At 36.8% G+C, this 21203-nt stretch overlaps 3 protein-coding genes across 4 annotated transcripts; 1 reads left to right on the top strand and 2 right to left on the bottom strand.

Annotated features, from left to right (window-relative positions):
• Positions 1–917: 917 nt before the first annotated feature.
• Positions 918–1602, bottom strand: LOC129940106 (cytochrome b-c1 complex subunit 6, mitochondrial). Its single transcript, XM_056048350.1, has 3 exons — positions 1479–1602; positions 1248–1353; positions 918–1177 (listed from the first exon to the last, which is right to left on the bottom strand). Exons 2-3 carry the CDS (start codon positions 1347–1349, stop codon positions 1004–1006), a joined length of 276 nt encoding a protein of 91 aa, XP_055904325.1. The 5' UTR covers positions 1350–1353; positions 1479–1602; the 3' UTR covers positions 918–1003.
• A 5268-nt stretch (positions 1603–6870) lies between these two features.
• On the top strand, positions 6871–18661 carry LOC129953859 (histone-lysine N-methyltransferase SETD1). 2 transcript variants are annotated; one of them, XM_056067370.1, is made up of 6 exons: positions 6871–7922; positions 8083–8568; positions 8646–8895; positions 13046–16902; positions 16967–17585; positions 17659–18661. In XM_056067370.1, the coding sequence occupies exons 2-6, from the start codon at positions 8246–8248 to the stop codon at positions 17830–17832; spliced, it is 5223 nt and encodes a 1740-aa protein (XP_055923345.1). In that variant the 5' UTR covers positions 6871–7922; positions 8083–8245; the 3' UTR covers positions 17833–18661. The 2 variants fall into 2 exon arrangements, with proteins under 2 accessions (XP_055923345.1, XP_055923344.1); XM_056067369.1 differs by having other exon boundaries at positions 8078–8568.
• Positions 18590–19330, bottom strand: LOC129953861 (mediator of RNA polymerase II transcription subunit 21). The gene is made up of 2 exons (XM_056067371.1): positions 19127–19330; positions 18590–19057 (listed from the first exon to the last, which is right to left on the bottom strand). Exons 1-2 carry the CDS (start codon positions 19166–19168, stop codon positions 18674–18676), a joined length of 426 nt encoding a protein of 141 aa, XP_055923346.1. The 5' UTR covers positions 19169–19330; the 3' UTR covers positions 18590–18673.
• Positions 19331–21203: the final 1873 nt, after the last annotated feature.

The raw sequence follows: 21203 nt of genomic DNA, 5'->3' as shown, positions 1-21203 counted from the left end.
CGCTCACTACAGCTCCAATTTTTGTCTCAATCTTCCATCTCAACACCTCCTCTTTTAAAAAGGTGCATAAATTGGCACTAGTATGTCGCTCGCCATATTCGATGCACCCAAGTAAATTGGAGCAGTTGACAGTTCCATTTAATGTTTTCTGTAAAAGGGGTTCTTCTCAATTTAAAAAATAAAAAAGTTATATTTCTTTACAATACAAAAGACAAATCGTAGTCAACTTGTAGCTTGTCTGATGAGTGTTTTTTAGACAATAATGTGTTTGGCAGTTCGTGTACTATGAATATGAACTTAAAGTAAAAATTTGTGAAGTAAAGATCTGAATTTGAAATTCATTAAAAAAAAACAATCACTTCTCTTGGGGAAGTCTTTGACGTGCTTCAACAATCATTGTTTTACTCCCTAGTGAATGGATTATCAGTTGGTAAAACTAAATCATCCGTGTAGACCAAAACTTTCACTTGGATGCCAGCGAAGAGTATTCCTCATAACATAATTGGGCTAAAAAATTCGGCCCCGGTTAGCCCCAGCACCACCGCCGTTTCAAATCAGTCTAAAAACTCTGATCTATCCCAAGCAGGGACGCTAGATGACTACAAACATTTGAAGTACATTAACTCGAATTTCTGGGAGATTCCCATTGATAAAGCTTATACATCAGAGCCTGAATGTTTATACTATACAAATAAGTTTTTGCAATAGACTTCCTGGCAATACTAGTCAGTAGAAAGTTATAAACCATAGTTAGGAATCCCCAAATACATTCCTTTTAACGTGTAAATTGAATCATAACTTAAGGTTTTTAATTCGGTAAACAGCAACAAAAAGAGGTAATATTATAAACAAACAAAAAATATAGTACAGATTCCTGTGAATCCCTTAGTTTCAGCAAAATGCATAAATCAAACCACTTATTTGATCTTGAAACATCTTTACTTTAATTGGGTGTTCTCTAGGTTAAGGATTTGTGAATTTATTTAATTTGTTTTTCTGGTCTTTACTTAAGCTTCTTCCACAAGCTGTGCGATACACAGTGATCCAATTCACCGATGTAATCGAAAAGCTCTTCTGAGCAAGTTTCGGCAGTTTTGGAGCGACTGTTAACACGATCATTGCATGCCTGGTATTTGTTGTAAAGACCCTCAATGTGTCCTTCCTTAGCGCACTTTTCCTATAATAAATAGAGTTAAAGTGTACATCAAATGATAGCCATAGAAGATTTTTTATTAGGTTTATCTTACCCTCAAAGCTGTTTGTGGATCAACCAATTCAGCTTCTTCCTCTTCTTCCTGGGCACGGACGGAAGGCATTGAGAAAAATCCAAAGAAACTCCTGCTGGCCATGATGCTTATGAGGAAAGAGAAAAAGTATAAAAACTTTAAAATAAGCAATTGTCCAAGTATCAATTTTATGTGAATGTGTAATTTGTTGATAGTAGAATCAATTTTGAATAAGTTAATAGGGATTATTACCTTTTTTAATTTGATAAAAGCAAAATAATCGTGGAAACTTTTAAGGGACCTGTGATGCAACCACAAATTTTTGACAAAGTTTAAGGAAGGAAATTCTTGACATGAAGTTAGAAGAAAGGGGAATTTATTTTTCGGAATAGTGGGATATTTCTGCTTATTTGATATGAATGAATTCAGTGAAATAATTTTGTACTATTAAAGGTGAAATGTGAAAATAAAAAAAAAGATTTATTTGAAGACTTACCGGGGACTTACCGGTAAACACAGTACCAATTGAGACATCGTTGGGTTAAATTTTAACAGTGAATTAATTTCCGTGGAACAAAAACTTACTTATTAGGTTCCTATAACATTTTCTACTATATTCGCTTTCAAAAAGACAGCTAAAGTGACACTAGTAATACGTGTAAAAATAAAAAAAACTCTAACATTTGTTTGAACAAAATTAAGCTTTAAAATTAATTCGGAAAATTTCAATTATTTAATAAATTTTCATCTTTAAAGAAAAGAATGTGATTGAAGCAAGGAAAAACAATTTTTAACGCAATATTTTCCGAGGCTGCAGCTTTCGATTTTAATTACTTGCCATCATTTAGTTTGGAATCAATTTTATTTGCATTTATTTATTTACATTGCCGTTGTCCGATATTCTGATATCTGATCAATTCATTTTCAAATGTTGTTTTTCAACAATTTTTATAAAATGATGGAGATTTAATAAAACCAACACGAGGCCCTCTCACTCCGAAAATTATGTTGTATGTTGATAGGTATTTGCAAATTCAATGAAATATTTTTAAAAGCATTCAGATTCTGACATTTATTATGTAATATAATTAATGTCAGGTTTTTTAGCCATTAAGGGAATAAGAGTTGTAAAACCCAAGAAACTTTTTTTCATCGATAATACTAGTCAATAAAATGAGGTTGACGATTTGCATCTATATAATGCAGAAAAGTAGAAGGAAGTAGATATACAGTGGCTCACAATGAAAATGGCCTACACAGAGCTGAATTTTTTTCTAAGAAAATGTCACTCAAAACCAATAATATAAAAAGAGAAGTTGTATGGATGATGTATTCTTAATTTTAAAAAACATAAAATATTTCAAAATTTCGATTTAAAAAATAACAAAATAAAATAACGAAATAAAAAACAGAATAAATAAGATTTAAGACGATTTGGAATAGACTCTACAAGATTTTTGGTGTAGTCAGGACTTATTTTATTCCAATCCTCCAATAAAACACTTTTAAGATAACTTTTGTTCGAAATGTCATGTTTGTGAATTTGAATTTCCAATTTTTTCCATAAATTTTCAATAATATTCAAGTCTGGTGATTGCGGTGGGGTTTTTATCACCCTTGGACAGTGTTATAATAACAATTGCAGACGAGTGCTTCGGATCATTATATTGGTAAAAGTGGAAAGTATTTTCAATCCCAAGTTTTTCAGCACTTCTTTTTAAATTGTTTTTAAAAATATTCAAATACTGATATATGTCCATATTCCCTTCAATAAAATGTAAGGTAAAAAAACCAGGTACCTCAGAACCCGAGCACGCAACCCAAACCAAACCACCCTGTGTAATTGTACTACGCAAATGCTTTGGATGGATCTCTTAATTTGGCTTTCTCCATATGTTGACCCTACCATCTAATCCAAAAATGTTGTATTTACTTTCATCCGTAAATAGAACGTTTTTCTAGAACGAAAAATCTTTCATTGCGTAGAAAACTCCAATCGAACCTTTTTATTTTCTGTCTAATGAATGGCTTTTTCCTTGCAATCCTAACATTTAATCCTGCTCTGCGTAGAACTCTACGAACTGTTTCTGCATTACATTAAATCTTAAGATGTTTTTCCACCATGCCTGTAAGTTTTGGAGCACGCACCCTAGGATTTTGTTTGGTTTTCTTTACTATCCATCGTTCATTACGTTCAGACCTGTGACTTCGTTTTGGATTGTTTATTATTCTTTTCTCCTTCTGAAACCTTTTTATAATATTTCTTACTGTTTCACTAAGTTTTTATAACAATTCTTGCTATTTATCTTTGACTTTTTCAACAAACAATTGAAGGGGTGGGCCGTTTTCATTGTGAGCGACTGAATTTCAAAATCTGATAGATGGAGAGAATATTCCAGTGGCAACTGTATTTACTTCCTATAAAAGACTATACATTTTGACAGTACAGTGTTGCAGCAAACCTTAACGAAAGGAATAATTCTTATATAATAGAAACGTATTAAAATTCAATTAAGTCTTTTACTAATGTGAAGCCAGCAATACAATTTTATCTCGCTGTCTTAAAAGTATCTAACTGTCTCTGTCTATACCATAAAATAATTTATTTACAAAAATCCCATAAGGGAGATTTAATGAAACCTATCTGAGCGCTGGCAGAAATAAATTATAGATGATGTCTTTTTGCTATGATTTTCAAACTTCAATGCAACTTTGACCGACACTTCAAAATCCTTAGGCTAGGCGCGCACATGCAACTTTGTCGAAACCAAATATTTCGATCGTTAGTTGCCCAAACATCGCGCTCATAAGAAACTTCGAAAGTAATCAACGAAATAAACCAATACACAGGAAATATTTATTCACCTTGACTAAATTTTTCTCTCTCTTGCACTTACAGACAATTATTCAACGATTTAGTTGAACGTCCACGCAGTTACCGTAATTCCTTGTGACACAAACTAAGGAATTGGTTCGTGGTGGTCGTCTAGTTTGTGTCAAAACATAAACTAAAAAGTAGCTCGAATGGGTGACGGAATGGTTTCTGCATGTGCGTGGACTCTCATATAAGTCTAGTGCTCAGTTTAGAAACCAAACAGTTTCAAAACTAAAAGTTGCATGTGCGCGATTTGAATAAAGAAACACGATATCAACGTCATTAGATTTATTTTTGTATTCCTAGATTGTGAAATGTAGACTTTTCAAGAAATTAAATAGGCAATATTCACTTGTTCCTTTTTGTATACAGAAACAAATTTGGCTCATTTGGATCTCATTCCTTCGCTAATACACCTTCTTCGGTTGTTTAACTTAGAAAACTCACTCAGGAGGAATTTTGTTTTATTCTTAACATTTTTATCTTAGTCCATGTAATAATTCCTAACCTTTTGCTATTCCACGTTAATTAATTTGGCTGTAATTGTTATGTAGGTTAGGGAAGGACCACTTCTGCAGACTGTATAACGGCGACGAAGAACTGAATTTCGAAGTCAGGCAGGATGATCCATTCAATATAAAATAAGTAAAGATTGCCAAATCTAAGTTGAAGTCTAATAAAGCCGCTGGAGCAGATGGCATGAATGCCGAGCTCTTTAAAGCAGCTGGAGATAAGTTGGTTAGGAGCATGCACCAACTTATCTGTAAGATATGGTCGGAAGAAAGCATGCCCGATGAATGGAACCTCAGTATTGTTTGCCCAATCCTGAAAAAAGAAGACCCTCTAAACTGCACCAACTATAGAGGAATCAGTCTACTTAACATCGCCTATAAAATCTTCTCTGCCATAATATTTGAACGTCTAAAGCCCATCGTCAACAACCTGATAGGTCCTTATCAGTGTGGTTTTAGACCAGAAAAGTCCACAGTTGATCAAATATTCACATTACGGCAGATCCTGGAAAAAATCCAAGAACACCAAATCGACACCTACCATTTTTTCATCGATTTCAAGGCCGCATATGACGAGCTGTATAGAGCCATGTCTAGTTTTGGCATCCCTGCCAAACTCGTCCGTTTGTGCAGGATGACCATGGAGAATTCACGCTGCTCCATAAAGGTTGGAAACAACTTAACAGAACCTTTTGATGTCAAAAAAGGTTTTAGACAAGGTGATGCGCTGTCATGCGATTTTTTTAACATCGTGCTTGAAAGAATAGTACGGAGCTCACACGTCAACACTAGAGGCACTATCTCTCAAAAGTCTATCCAATTACTGGCATATGCTGATGACATTGACATAATTGAAAGAACTCAGCGTGATGTCAATGGTGCTTTTGTGAGTATTGAGGCAGAGGTGGCAAAAATGGGTTTAACGGTTAATGAGGGAAAAACAAAGTACATGCTGTCGTCTAGAAAGGACATACAATACCGACGTCTTTGTCAAAACGTCACAATCGACAGACGTAACTTTGAGGTAGTCAAGGACTTCGTCTACCTAGGCTCCGCTGTAAACGCAGAAAACAACACCAGCGCTGAGATGAAACGCAGAATAACTCTTGGTAACCTCTGTTTCTTTGGACTAAGAAAGCAATTAAGTGGTAAAATCCTCTCTCGAGGGACCAAAGTGTTGCTATATAAGACCCTTATCATCGCCGTCCTGCTATACGATGCAGAAGCATGGACCATGACAAAAGCGGTTGTGTCGCTTCGAGAGAAAAGTTCTTCGTGTGATCTACGGTCCCGTATGCATCGAAGGGGAGTGGAGGAGAAGATGGAACGACGAGCTGTACGGGCTGTAAACCGACGTAGACTTAGCCAGAAGAGTAAAAGCCCAACGACTAAGATGGCTGGGTCACGTAGAGCGCATGGAAACCAATGCTCCGGCCCGGAAAGTCTTTTAATCCGCACCCACAGGACAGCGCAGTAGAGGAAGACCGCGGATCAGGTGGCGCGCACAAGGTGAGCTCACCCAACTTGGTGCGCTAAACTGGAGACATCTAGCTAGGGACCGAGCTAGATGGAGAAGTTTGTTGGGTGAGGCCCTAGTTCACACAGGACTGTAGCGCCACCTTAAGTAAGTAAGTAAGTAATTGCTTATAACCTTTTATTTGCAGCTTTCCAAATTCTGAAACTTTTGTCGGGATTTACGTTGATGTGTCATCCTATTTCTCCTATGAAATTGAATATAATTATAATAGGAGTACTCTTGATCTGATACAACAGTTCTAGAATTATTATAAAAAGGAAGAATTATGCTCGAAACCTATTGCAACACAAAAAAAAAATATTGAACAAATTTAAGTTTCACTTTTGGCAACGCACCAATTGTCTTCCATTCGTTTAAAGTCTCTGGGAACCGCTAAGAACACAATTTATTATAAACAAAAATGCATTCAAAATTAATTTTATATCTATTCGAAATATATATTTGATTAAAAAAAAAGAATCGCCGCCGTCGAAGGAAAAACACTGTTAAAAATTTGAGTGAAATGTCATCATCAATCATTCTGGATTTCATTAATGAATCAACAGTACAGTGAAATTTTGAGGTAATTTTGTGATATGTGTCGTATAAAGAGTTTTAGTAAAACAAACCAAATAAATAAAATAAGATAAAGTTAACAATTTATCTACCTATTTCCACACTACGATAGACTGAAATTTGCCAAAGAAAAAACAAATGTCAAACTTATTTTGTCGTTCATAGCCTTCTAAAATAAAAATGCTGGTTGCATCAGATCCGAAATACCCCTTATGTTGTTCCACCAAACTACAGAAAATAAAAACAAACGTCCATTGTTCAAAGAAAAATTAATTAAATTTGACTTTTATTCCTCAGTCATGAGCTTGGCAACACTCTTGTTTTCGAATAATACAATTTCGTGCAGGTGCTGAATGCTATCATCGCCTTCTATAATTTCCGAATTCGTGTATCAAAGTCCAACTTCTTGCTACGATCTTCGTAACTTCGTATTCGTATAAAATTATGGCAAGTTAATTAATAACCAAAATTAGGACTACTAATTGCAAAAACCTTCCACAAATGACACACCAATAGCAAATGCATTAATTTTAATTACCAACACCAATGTGGAGTGATATAAATTTATAATCTATTTTTTCTTGTACTGAAACTGCGTTAGAATTCATCCCCAAATACGACTTGTTGTTTTTCTTTTTGAAAGGAAAATTAACAATTTTCGAAAATATGACACACACTTCCCTCTCCCGCTTCTGTACTTTCGAAAATGGTTGACAAGGAAACCGAAACAAATGCGAATAGCGAAAGCGAATCACCAACAGAAACAGAAACAGCACGAAAAACTCAAAACGACAGCGACAGCGACACAAAATTAAAAAAGAAAAATTAAATATCGAATTCTAATTTGTGTGTTGCGACGTGCGTGTTTACGTGTGTGTCATTTTGAAGTTTGACTTTTGATAGTGTTTGTTTGATATTCACTATCTCGCTCTTTCATATTAGAATTAGAGAAGAGATTCATTTTTACTTTTTGGGCGAAAAACAGGAACATCGATTCGATGAGAAAAACTTGCAATTTATTAATTCAATTTCTGCGTTAATTTGTACAAATTATTAAAAATAATTACCATAAAACTGTAATTGCAAGTCTCTGATAGCCGAGTAGAGTAAAATTTCATTGTTAACACTCAATCATTAGTCGCATTATGCGACTAAAGCCAACATGAAGCAAACTTTTTGTCGAAAGACTTAAATTCTTTTGCCAGGAGCGTGTTAAGGTAATTTATAATCATAATTGTTTGAAAATTATTAATTTTTTTAGTTCTATTTTATAGAAAAATGTATATTTTCAATAGATTTTAAATAAAATCGGCAATTTTAGTAAGCTTTCAATTATTTTTCTTATTTCTTTTTTTTTTGTGTACTATTTAAGGTTAGGTGCTGTGCTGTGCTTTGCTGGTGTTGGGGGTACTTTTTGACATTTTGCTTTGGTTTGGCAATTTTCGCGGATTTTTTTGTTGTTGTTGTCAGGAGGGTACCTGTCCCCCTAATAAATATTAGCGATCGACAGCAGGCAGGCTCTATCAGCAGCTCTATTTAGATGAACGGCAGTGGTCTTATGGAGCTGCATAGCCGCTCTATGGCGCATTCGAGCGGCGGTAGTGGTGGTGGATCGGGTGGAGGTGTTCCTGGTCCTATGCCACCAGCAGCAGCAGTTGGCATCGGTAGTGGTTCTAAGATTTCCAAAAACTTCAAAATGCTATCCGATCCTACGCTTACCAAAGGTGCAATCAAATTATATCGATATGATGGGGTTGTTCCGAATGATCCCACCTATCCAACTGTTATTCCTCGGGATCCGCGCAATCCGATGTTGCGTATTCGTGGAAGACCTCTCGAACCTTTGGTATTGACAGTTCCAAGGTAAATTTTGTTCTTATGAATGATGATACATAATGGTGCCACAAACTTCTTCTAACCACTCCAAATCATCTTTTCAGATTGAAGATTGATCAATATTATGTTGGAGAACCACCAGCCATCGAGATAACTATAACAAATCTAAATGACAACATCGATAAGCAATTTCTTTCGGGAATGTTGGATAAGTGTGGTCCGTATGACGAGATAACAATTTATCATCATCCGACAAATAACAAACATTTGGGGTTGGCACGGATTGTTTTCGAAAATGTTAAGGCGTCAAGAATTTGCATTGAAAAATACAACCAGAAGTCAGTTATGGGAAAGGTAAGTTTGAGATTTATTTAGATAGAATTTTCTTAAAGAAATGTGTAGCATAAAAAATGATGCAATATTTGTGGAATGATAATGAAATAGTGATTTGTTTTGTGCGAGGAATTCGTGTTCTGTGAATTCAGGTCCCAATCAAAATGAGTTCCGAATTTAATTTGTGTCGGTCAAAGTTAAATTCACAATAAAGAGACCTTCCAAAATTAACCGAAATTGTTACCAGCATGATTAAATGACATTTACGCGAATCGTAAGGAGGCAGGGTCGATAAAAAGAATAGATTAAAGAGAATACACAGACCTCCACCTAATATTGGCCAATTGGAAACTATCATGCTGTAAACAGTGACGTTTTTAACAGTTCTCATACTCGTTTATGTGAAATAATAACGTACTCAGTGTGATTCTGAATTGACTGAAAATATGGGCGTCCCACAGTTAGCTTCATCAAAAAGAATAAGGCCCTTTATCAAGATCCAAGGTATTCTTACCTGTAAGTACTGTGACTAATCGTTGACATTTATGGGAGAGCGCTATGAATGTAAAACGCCACGCTTAAAGTTTAATTGAAGATGAGGAAGAACAAAACACTGTCCACTTTGTAAGCCACTGCAAAGCACTCTGCCGCACTAGACACGAGATATAAGGCAGACACTTGTTTAATAATCTTGAAGAACTTTAAGATATTCCAGGGAGCATCCTTTTGTGCTTCACCAAAGTTTTTAAATGTCTAGAACAAGACAACCCATAATATCATAAGTTTAATCACTTTTTTAGGAAAGTTTATTACTTCAGGGTATCACAGTGGGTCTACATTGATCGTCAGCCTATCAACCTAAATTGCAGGGAAATGGCAAACATTATTGTGGGCGAGTAAGATCTTTTTCTTAATTAAACTATTGATACCGAAATCAACTTCGGTCGTACTGTCAGTACAGAGACAATATTCAGGAATTAAAAACCAATGTGCACCGGTATCTCCTTTTACACCCTCTATATTCTTTCCTAGTGCTCACACTTTGTATCAAAAATCCCCTTATTTAATTAAAAAACAAAAAAAAACAACGAGTTTTATGTTGAGACCTTATTTTAAATGCAAAGCACCTTCATACAAGAAAGAACTATGCCATTAAAATGGTTCGTAGCAGCTTCTGCTAGCGCAGAAAACCTTTTTGTACGTCAATTAGTTTTGATATTGTAGAACAAGGAAAGGTTTAATTGTTGCAATTATTTTGTGGGGGTTTGTTTTTATTTTAATGATAGGCAATGATTCGACACCGTTTACTTGCTTTAAAAGATGGGATTTCAGCCATAAATGCAGACTTAAGATGGCCAATGCATTCTTGTCTTGATAATCGAAGTCAACATTCATTACACGAAATTAATTCTCTACTTTTTTATTTACTTATGTCCTCAGGCCTACAATCTTAAGCTTCGATATAAGACCTTAACTACTCCTACGCGTCATCGTATTCAGTTTCCAGCTCTTTCTTCCCCATATCGACTGTACTTCTCTACAGACTCTTCTTCTTCTTGAGTGAGTTGATTCCATTGCATTGTCGGTCCTACAATTCAGTCATTATCCCTTTCAAGGGTGTGTCCAATCCCATTTCACTTGTGCATTCGCAAAATAGTGTGAATGGGCTCCTATTTTATATAGTTCTCCATTGGATGTACGATTGGGCTAGAAAACCTATTAAATATTCCATAGACACATACAGTGGAATCTCGCTAACTTGAACACCTACGAAACGAGGCCTGTTTAAGTTACTGGATTGTTCAAGTTACTGGAAAAAATAAAAAAGTCTTCGTTTTTATACGTTTTCGTTATATTATTTTAAATGTTAGTAATTGACACAAAGCACAATTGTATTTAAACCAACTTTGGAAAAAAATTTGTTATTTTACATTGCTTAGTTTTCTGCAAAACATTTTTTAGCACACTTTCTCTGAGGTTTTGGAGTACTGTAAATTCAGATGATGTTCTGTTATTTTGACTGGCCCAATCGATCACTTTATCGATTGATTCGATGGCTTCGGTGTCAGTTACAATGTTTTGCACCATTATAACATCACCCGGGTCAGATTCATTTTCCGAATTTGAATTTTGAAAATTTTGAAACACTAAATTCCTTTGCACAAACCGTTACGCTTTTTCCTTTCTTTATTTGTTCAATAATTGCTGCCTTTTGTTTAAGTGTCAACATTCTAATTTGTTGTCCTTTTTTTAAACCCATTTTGAATCTTTAAACAACTTAAACTTTAAACTTAATTTCCAAACACGCACTTCAAAATATTGCACAAAATTAACTGGAAAATTTTATTATCACGTTCCTGCTTGCACAAAACTTACTGCAAAATAAATAAAATCAAAACACATACAAAATAGCAAATTCCGGGAATTCCCCTTGGATGAAAAAACAGTTTACAAACGTAGTAACCTGCAATGAGGAAATTCAAACTCCTGTTGATATAAAATTTATTTGTTCAAGTTATAGAGTCCAAAATTTCTTAATTATTCAAGTTATAGAGTCAGCAATAAGAAAGTTTAAGGTAAAGAGCCTTACAAATTGCCTGTTCAAGCTACAGAGCACATAAAAGGGAAAATATCATGTTCAAGTTATTGGACTGTTTAAGTTATCGTATGTTCAAGTTAGCGAGAGTTCACTGTATTAATAAAGATCTGCAGTTTCCTAGTAATTGTTGCTGCTAGTTTAAAGGTCCTGTATCGGTATTAAAGTAGTCTTTTGCTAATTCAGCACTTGGTTTCGTTAAATGTTGGCCCAAAGACTGGTCTCTATTTATAAGCTTTGTTCGCATCTCAAGCTTGAGTACGCGTCTCAAGCTTGGTCCAAAGTATTCACATTTAGAATCTAGAGCATATAACGTCGTTTTCTTCGCTTTGATCTTCGTTATTTATCCTGGAACAATCCTTTTATTCTTCGTCCCCATGTTGACCGGGTGAAACTTCGTAACTTGAACTCGTAGGCAAATTTTAGACATTTTCTTAATTCATCGACTTCTTTCTGGTTCCAGTGATTCCATTTCCCTCTTCGACTCGTATCTCATTAAACTCTAGTCCTTGTAACACCCGTAATGCACCAATTACCAACAACACCTCGAAAGCAGCCTTATATTTCACGATACTTCTAGCGAAATCCTTCTTCGGTTTCACCTTCTACAGAGACAAGACTTCCAAGATACCGAAAACTCTCTAATTTTTGTATTGGTTGTTATGCAATGTGTATTAGAGAGGAAGAGTGTGAAGTTCCGTGTTTTTCTCTAGTTTATTTCAGCTACTGTTTTTGTTTCTTTTTTCACCCTTGTTGCCATTTGATGGAGATCCATAATACTATCAGATAGCAAGCATGCATCGTCTGTTCTAGATGTTCCAGGTACGTTGGAAGAGTCCATCTTATTTGTCCGTTTCCTGTCAAGGCTGCCTGCAGCACATCGCTTATCCTTCATCAATAGTAAAACAATTGGTGACAGTATGCGGTCCTGTCTGATTACACTTTGGACTTTATAAACTCGTCTAACAACCAACATCTATGTAAGCCTTACATTTGTCATTAGTTTCCAGGAACATACAAATCTTTCTGTTAGGAAGGTAAATCGTGTTCAAATGTCATAAAACAATACGAGAATTGTAATTCTTTGAAATCAACAACTTTTCATCCGGCTTCTGGCGTTAAAAGAGTCATCTGATATACGGATTTTATCAGAGAACAAGGCTCCTGTTAAACAAACAAGCTTTACATAGCTTAACCAATCCTTATATATGTAAAATCTGCAGAAGCTGCAAGAGGAATAAACCTGTTTCTCAACCTCTATTGTCTGGCTTTACATCAAAGACGTAGTCTACACCTGTAAGGTTTCTACATACTTAATAGTTTTTCACGGTTCGTAAGCACCTCAAATTAGTTTCAGTGAAACTCTCAAAAATTATAAGGAGTCTTTTGAGAGCCACTCCAACCTAACTCATCGATAAGTCTTCCACCCACTTTCATAAATTGTGTTTGTAAAGTTGTCTACCGAAATGTGGTAGTGTCATATAATTCTTTGCTACTTTTAACTTGTGTGTTTTTGGGCATTCTGTACGCCCACATTTTTCATACCAAGTAAATCTCAATGTTGTTTATTTTCAGATTCTTAGTGTTTTTTACGATCCTTTCGGTACAATTTGTAAAAAATCCATAGAATCATTGACGAACAAAAACAAAACAGCACAACCACCTGTTCCGCCACTTCCCACAGCTGTAGCTCAACCTCCCCTACCAACTGGTTTAGGATCACATCCGCAACCACCACCACTTCCACCGACACACCATCCATCGGGGGAATATCTTCAGGAATACTCCAAAGATGCTCTAGATCCGGTTTCGTCGTCCACAAGCAGTGCATATTATCGCACCGATCGAGAGTACGATCATTATTCTTCACATACCAGTCGCGATCGGTACCCGGAAGATGATCGTCTGCGGGAGAAGGAACGAGGACGTGATCGTGATCGTGATAAGTACTATGACAAGAAAGAAGGTCGACATGATAAGGATCGTAAGCATCACCATCATCACCATCACAAGCGAGATCGTTCAAAAGACCGCAGCAAAGAGCATCGTCGTGATCGGGATAGAGACCGAGATCGGGATCGCGATCGTGATAGAGATCGAACCCGCGACATTTCAAGGGACTTGGATCGCAAAGATCGCGATAGGAGCAAGTACAGCAGCAGCAGCCGTTACTCGAGCAGGAGCGAAAGAATCGATTATGATGAGTTATCGAAATCGTCGGTGACGACTGGTCACTCGCTGCCATCTCATAGCAATCATTTGTATGCGTCCCCAGTGAGCAGTTATGCACTCCCAGCAGGAGTCGGAGGTTATGGCTATCACCATGCGCCTCCGCTGCCGCATGCTTCTTACCATGCCTACCCACCAGTGCCGCCCCAGCAAAGCAGTTGGACTTCAGCTGCTGGTGGAAGATCGTGGTCGGCACAGGCACCTCCTGTTCCGCCACCACCACCGCCTCCGCCACCGCCAGAGGCTAGTCCAAACTGGGATGAACCAGAGGAAGACACACCCGCTCCGAAAGAGGATTGGCCTAAGGATGCACAGCACAAGTCTTTATCATCCGCATCCAACGATGAGGAATCATTATCGAAATCCAAAAAAAGTCAAGACCCAGTTGAAAAGGCTGCCGGTGCATCAGAAGTTGATCACACTAATGTTGACTTAGACACAAGAATTGCGATGATGTTCAAGGGCAAGTCCTTTGGTAATGCACCGCCGTTCCTCCAAATGGAGAGCAGTGATTCTGAACACGAAAAGGATAAGAGCAGAGAAGAGGGAGAAATTACTCTCGACTCGGATCATAAGGTTGATAGCGGGAAGTCCAAAAAGTCCAAGTCCAAAAAGAACAAACACAAGGAGAAAGTCGAAAAAGTCGTGCACGCTGAACACAACGCTAGCGATATTTCCTCCAGCGATGACGATATATTGCTAAAGAAAGAAGCCAATAGTCCAGTTCGGGCGACGAAAAAAGACGATGATCGTATGTCGCTTTCTAGCTTGTCCTCCCACGAAGGTAAACTTGAAGAAGAACCACCTCCACCTTTGCAGCCACCGCTGCCACCTAACAATCCTCCAGACGATCCAGCATACCCACCAATGCCTGGCTCATCATATGTCTATCCAGGAACAGCTGGCACAGCATATGGATACGGATATAACACCGATGGCTACCCGCAGTACCAACAACACGCGCAGTATTTCCCTCATCCAGCGTACATGCAGTCCTACATGCCTGGATTCCCGCATCTTTTGCCTCACGAAGCAGCTTACGTCGGCACAACTGATCCCTACTACGACCCCTATAAGTACGAGTACAGAGAAGCTGCCTACAACTATGACGATCCCTATAAACAGTCCATAAAGGAAGTTGTAGATCGGGTTAGTGAAGAACTCAAGCAGATTCTCAAAAGGGATTTCAACAAGAAAATGATAGAGAACACTGCATACAAAAGCTTCGAGGCCTGGTGGGATGAACAGGGTCGAAAAAAGAACAAAAAAGAAGATGCTGTTGTTGAGACAGCACCCGGCGCCTGCATTAAGCCCTTGGAGAAGGCTCCAGACATAAATGCACTGATAAATAGCAACCGTGACAATCTGGACTTCAACAACTACACAAGTCTGGGACTAAGGGCGGCTATTCCTAAAATGCCATCTTTCCGAAGAATACGAAAACGAGCGCCTAGTCCAATTGCCAAGGACATAGACGAAACCGAGAAGCATTTGAGCGACCAAGAGGAAATGGTGCAGGGTTCTGATGAGGAAGAAGAGAACGTCAATACCGTCTCGTACAACCGTCGATCGGCTGTGGAGGAGCGTGGAGCGGGTACTGTTGCAGGCAGAGAGGCCGCCGTCCGAACAAAACGCAAAGGAAGCTCTTCAAGTTTCTTCTCTACAAGTGACGAGGACGACGAAGATGAGGATGCAGAGGACGAAGAAGATGATGACGATAGTGACGACGATGACAATGCAAGTACTGCCTCAGAACTGAGTTCAGTCTCAGATTTAGATTTAAAGAAAATTAACCTCAAAAAAGAAAATCACCTCTACTCGGGGACGGACGAGGAACGACAGCGCAAGCGTAAAGTCGAGATATATTCAGACTCTGAAGATGAGAAAACCAAACCGAATAAATCAGCAACTGCTGCTGTCGTCAATAGGATGGCCTTCTCGTCTGATTTAGAGGAAATAAGTATGAGTCCACCGCCGGATGCGCCGCCCACTCCAGGTGGCCAGGAAGAACCTGAAGCGGATGAAGTTGAAGACATAAAAAAATCCCCCGAAAAACAGAAGGAGGTCAAAAAGTCCATCTTTGACTATGATAGAATTTACAGTGATTCAGATGAGGAGCGAGAATACCAAGAAAAGAGAAGACGAAACACCGAGTACATGGCTCAGATCGAGAGGGAGTTTCTGGAGGAACGAGACCGGAAAGCTCGCGAAGAAAAGGAGGCCATTCCTGTTGTTGAGAAGCCAGCGACGGTCAGCGAGCCTACAAACTCGAAGTTGTCAGTGGTTATTCCTCATTCGAATAGTCTCGATGTTCCTCAGACGCCTGACATAACCAAGGTACCCCCCACGCCTGGTGTGACTCTGACTTCCGAACTGATTAAGAAGAAAGAAACAAAGGAGAAACCTTCAAAAGCGAAGAAAACGGAGAAGACTCCACCAAAACCGAAGACTGAAACGAAAAAGACCAAGGAATCGAAGGCAAAGAAGGCCCAACCCGTCCAAACGGTGGTACCTAAGCCTTCAAGCGAAGCAGCTCCCATCGTACAAGCAGAACCTGCTAAGCTGCCGCCCACCGAAGAAAAGAAGAAGACAATCAATGGATTTATTGCCCAGGAAGCCGATGAAGATAATAGTATTCCAGATGCGGTTAAGATGTCGCCAACATCATCCGATGGTGGATCTAGTCAAGCGAGCCAAGCTAGTCAAGTTGCATTGGAACACTGTTATTCACTTCCTCCCAAATCAGATGAGAACGATGTCAAGTCGAAATCATCAGACTCCAATACACAAAACAACTACCTGGCCCACGATCACGGATATACCTCGCATCCGGTTGTGAAGAAATCCGAGGCGGGGACTGAAGTTGAAGCTGTTAATTCTAGTGCTCCAGTTAAATATGGTCCTGGTCGACCGAGGAAAGATTCAGTTCGAGCACAAAAGAAGAAGGACGAAGATAAACAGGTTTCTGAGAAACCTTCAAAGAAGGCAGCAAAAGAAACCGAAATTGTGCCATGGAAGACGACTACCTCGGCGGCTCTTGCGCTGGAACGCAGTACATTTGTATCGACAGAGATGTTTAGCCTAAGAGATGCTACCCAAGAGATGATGCTGCTCTATGAGTTTCTTACCCGAGGCATTGATGCCGAAGATGCCAACTACATTCGAAGGAGCTACGAACAACATTTGCAAGAAGATCGCTATGGGTATGTATTTTGTTTATCTTTTTTATTTTTTGAATCTTTTGCAAATTTTGTCATTTTATTCCAGTTTTTGGCTTAACAATACCCATTGGGTAGACCATTGTGTGACAGATCGTTCCTTAGTGCCGCCACCATCCAAAAAACGCAAAAAGGAAGACGAATTGAAGAAACATCAAACTGGATGTGCTCGCACCGAAGGCTACTACAAACTTGACGTCAAAGACAAAGCCAAGTACAAATATCATCATGCCAAAGCAAATGCCACCAATCAATCCAAATACGATTTGGAAGATCAAGCGCAAGCACAATCTAAGGTTGTATCTAAAATGCAAGGTATCTCCCGTGAGGCACGTTCCAATCAACGACGTTTGCTTACGGCTTTCGCCTCCATTGGTGAATCTGAATTACTCAAATTCAATCAATTGAAATTCCGCAAGAAACAATTGAAATTCGCCAAATCCGCAATTCACGATTGGGGTCTGTTTGCTATGGAACCAATAGCAGCCGATGAGATGGTCATTGAGTATGTGGGGCAAATGATTCGGCCAATTGTGGCCGATTTGCGTGAGACAAAGTACGAAGCTATTGGAATTGGTAGTTCGTATTTGTTCCGAATTGATTTAGAAACTATTATTGATGCCACAAAGTGTGGAAATTTAGCGCGATTTATCAATCATAGTTGTAATGTAAGTTTATTTTATTTTTTTTTAGTTTATTGAATTTAATTTTAAATTAATTAATTTGTTTGTCAATTTATAGCCAAATTGTTATGCAAAGGTGATAACAATCGAATCAGAAAAGAAAATAGTCATCTATTCAAAGCAACCGATCGGTGTTAATGAGGAAATAACTTACGACTACAAGTTTCCGCTGGAAGACGAAAAGATTCCTTGTTTGTGTGGAGCTCAAGGATGTCGAGGAACGCTCAATTAATCTGGACATATTATTTTTTTATTTTTCTTTTTTTGTAAAAATATTGTTTTCTTTCTTCTTTCTTCTTGCTTTTAAATTTCTTTTTCTTCTTCTTTTTATTGTTTTTTTTTTTTTTTTTTGTATCACTTTCATTTTCACGACTTCTTTTTGTATCGGTTTTTCTTTTTTATATATGCACCCTTCTTCCAGAATTAACATCGTCATATGTTAATATAATTTAAAACAAAAGAAAATATTATTATAGTTTTATAAACGTAAGATTCCTTTTTTTTATAACATAAATATAAAATATGATAATTATAAATTAGTAAATTTTGTGTAAATGTGTAATGCAAAACAATTTAATTCTAAAAGAAACAAAAGTGAGAAAAATGATAAACAACGTAAAAAACGTTAAATTGTGAAATTTTAATAAAAACAAAAATAACAAAACAAACAAATAAAACACTGATATTGATGCACTGATCATTTTTGTTAAAAAACCAGGGCAACAAGAGGGGAGGGGAAATGGAAGTGTCATTATTTTCTTTTTTCTCATGCATTAAATTGTCTAAGCTTAAGAATTCAATGTAAATATTTGTACAAAACAAAACAAGAATATATAAGTAAAAAAAAGTAATAATACTTTAATAATAATTTGTAAGTTGTAAGGCTAAGGATGCCGGCAGAAACTATCTAGAGATCATCCTCATTAATTTCTCCATCAGAGTGGACATTTATTTAACTGTAAATATTTTTAAAAACTATGACGCATAAATTGTGTTTTAAAACTCGTACTCTTTTATTTAATAAAACAAACAAAAAAAAACATACAAACTTGGTAAAAATATGGATAGAAATTTTATTTATTGTTTTTGAATGTAATTTGCATGTCCAATTGGGCTTGGGCTATATCTTCCAAGGCAATTTGTATTTTCTCGAGAAGCAGTTCTCCTTTGTGGACGATTTCTTCGAGACGTTCTGATGATTCTTGATTTTCGACTTCAAGTCGTTTGAGGCTTTGATTCTGCAATTCGGTGGAATTGTCTTCGTTGGGTAGGGACTCAATGAGAGTATCGATGTCTTTGGCACAGCGTGAAATTAATTGAGCGAAGAGTTGGGCAAAGTCATCTTGGGTTTGATTTTGTACGGGTGTTTGATTGCCCGTTCTGTCGAAAATTGGGAATTTGCTAGGATACGATGTTTGTTGGATGATACCGATTGCATTGCAGAAGTGTTCCGCTTGCTGGAGATGAGGATTAATGTTATTTGTTTGTTGTTGGTAGTTTAAATATTATTTTATTTTATTGCTTACCTGGTTTACTGTGTCCTGTAATTGAGTTAGTCGGTCGGCCATGTCTGGGGACGTAGGAGTATATGAATCAAAATGGAAAGAAATCTTGAAAGATTTGTTTGCACTTGTGGGAGAAATTAGGAATAAATAAAATTGTTTTTTTTTGTGTTTAATTTGTTTGGATGAAGTAACAAATGCCAGTGACAAATCTATTTCAAGATGGGCACAAGAACTGTCAATGATAGAAAAAGTGACAGATGACAGCTGCGGAATTCCATGTACTGAATTTCTAAGCTAACGAGGGAGTTACATGAGTGATAATGATATTACATCTAAGGTGCCAAAGTATCGTAGACAAATTGTTTCAATAATAGCCGCGTTTTATTATCACCATGATCTGATCCGGATCTTGGATTTACATGCATTACAACAACAACACAAGATCCTGCTTTGTGTTTGGATCTCAATTTGAGATCCAAAATTTAATTCTTTGTTTCACAACAAGGAGCGCTCTATCATTGTGATTTCACATGTAAATGTTGGTATCATTGCAAACAAATTAAATAAAACCTGTATTGCCATATAAACATTTTAATTTGACTGAAATAAAATATTTTTTTAAATAAAAAGCGAGAAGCTTTATATTTATTTATTTGGTATATAATCCATGAAATAATTAGATATTTTAACAAAACTAATTAATTGGTGAAATTCAAATAATTACGTCAAAAAAATGTATATTTGACATAATTTAGGGGTAATATTTTGCCCAAAAAAAAAGGAACAAAAAAAATCATTGAGCAAAATTTTCTATCGGCAACCCTGCTTTAAATGTCAAAAAACATAAATAAAATCAAGAAAGCTGCAGCAGAAAATAATGTTGAAAATACTTTTACATGGGAATTTTTTGAAATCATTCTTTTAATTGAAAATGGTTGTAAGAAACACTTAGGTGACATAAATTAGAACTCAGAACCGTCTAAACCATCTCAATGAAGAGAGTAGTTTTGAAATGACAGTGGTTTGTATGTAACACTTCCAAGAATTTCGAGAGAAAATCATACAAAATTCTTAAAAGTGTTACATACAACCCACCGTCATTTCAAAACTACTCTCTTCTTTGGGATGGTTCAAACGGTTCGGAGTTTTAATTTAATCCAAGATCCGGATCAGATCATGGTGATAATAAAACGCGGCTAATATTTAACCGTACCAGTACAAATTTTAATAATAAGGTTAAGGGGAAACGCGTGATTATATTTTATTGTTGGGAAACTCAACTATATAAATCCACGGTTTGCACAGTCATTTTGACAGCACACAAAAAATCATATTTTTAAGGTCAAAAGAGTTAAGATTTGTTATGATTGTTGGTGAGAATATTTTATTAAAAAGAAATTGTGATAATGTTTGTTCTTATATTTAATTGTGGTTTTGTTTTTATAAGTCATTTTGGAAATGGCAGATTGGCAAATTGGACGACAAGAATGAAGGAGCTACTTGGCAAGTGATGGAAAATCAAAACTGCAGCATGGGAAAATATTGGGGAAACATTTTGTTTTGAATACAGTGTTTGCCTACTTGCTGCGGTCACATTTTAAAAGATGTTTATGTCTTCAATTTGAAAACAAATGTAGAAGATAATGCAATAAAAGGCTAATTATTAAACGACGTTTTTATTTTGTAATTTAGTATACACAAAATTTCTTCAAGAAATAACTTATTTAAGCTCGGCACAAAACAAAATTTAGTCACAGTCCTTTAAAGGTTCGTCTAATCCCTCTGATATGCAAATGATATTGGCATAATTATTGGAAGATCAAAGCGTTGCGTCAAAGGCGGAAAAAATGGGTTTAGAGTTTTCTAATAATGACAAGACCAAGTATAAGCTGTCATGAAGATAGAACATTACACGGCGATATCTTGGAGAAAACGTCACCATGGACAGCTATAATTTTGGTACAGGTAAGGACTTTGTCTATTTAGGCACCGCTTTTAATTCAGACAACGACACTAGTACTGAAATTAAACGGAGGATATCTCTTTAAATCGCTGCTTTTTTTGATTTGAAAGGCAATTGAGTATTAAAGTCCTTCCT

Source organism: Eupeodes corollae, chromosome 1, assembly GCF_945859685.1.
Source record: "Eupeodes corollae chromosome 1, idEupCoro1.1, whole genome shotgun sequence".
NCBI lineage: Eukaryota > Metazoa > Arthropoda > Insecta > Diptera > Syrphidae > Eupeodes > Eupeodes corollae.
Note: the sequence above shows the minus strand (reverse complement) of the source record. Positions and strands in the feature narration are given on the sequence as shown.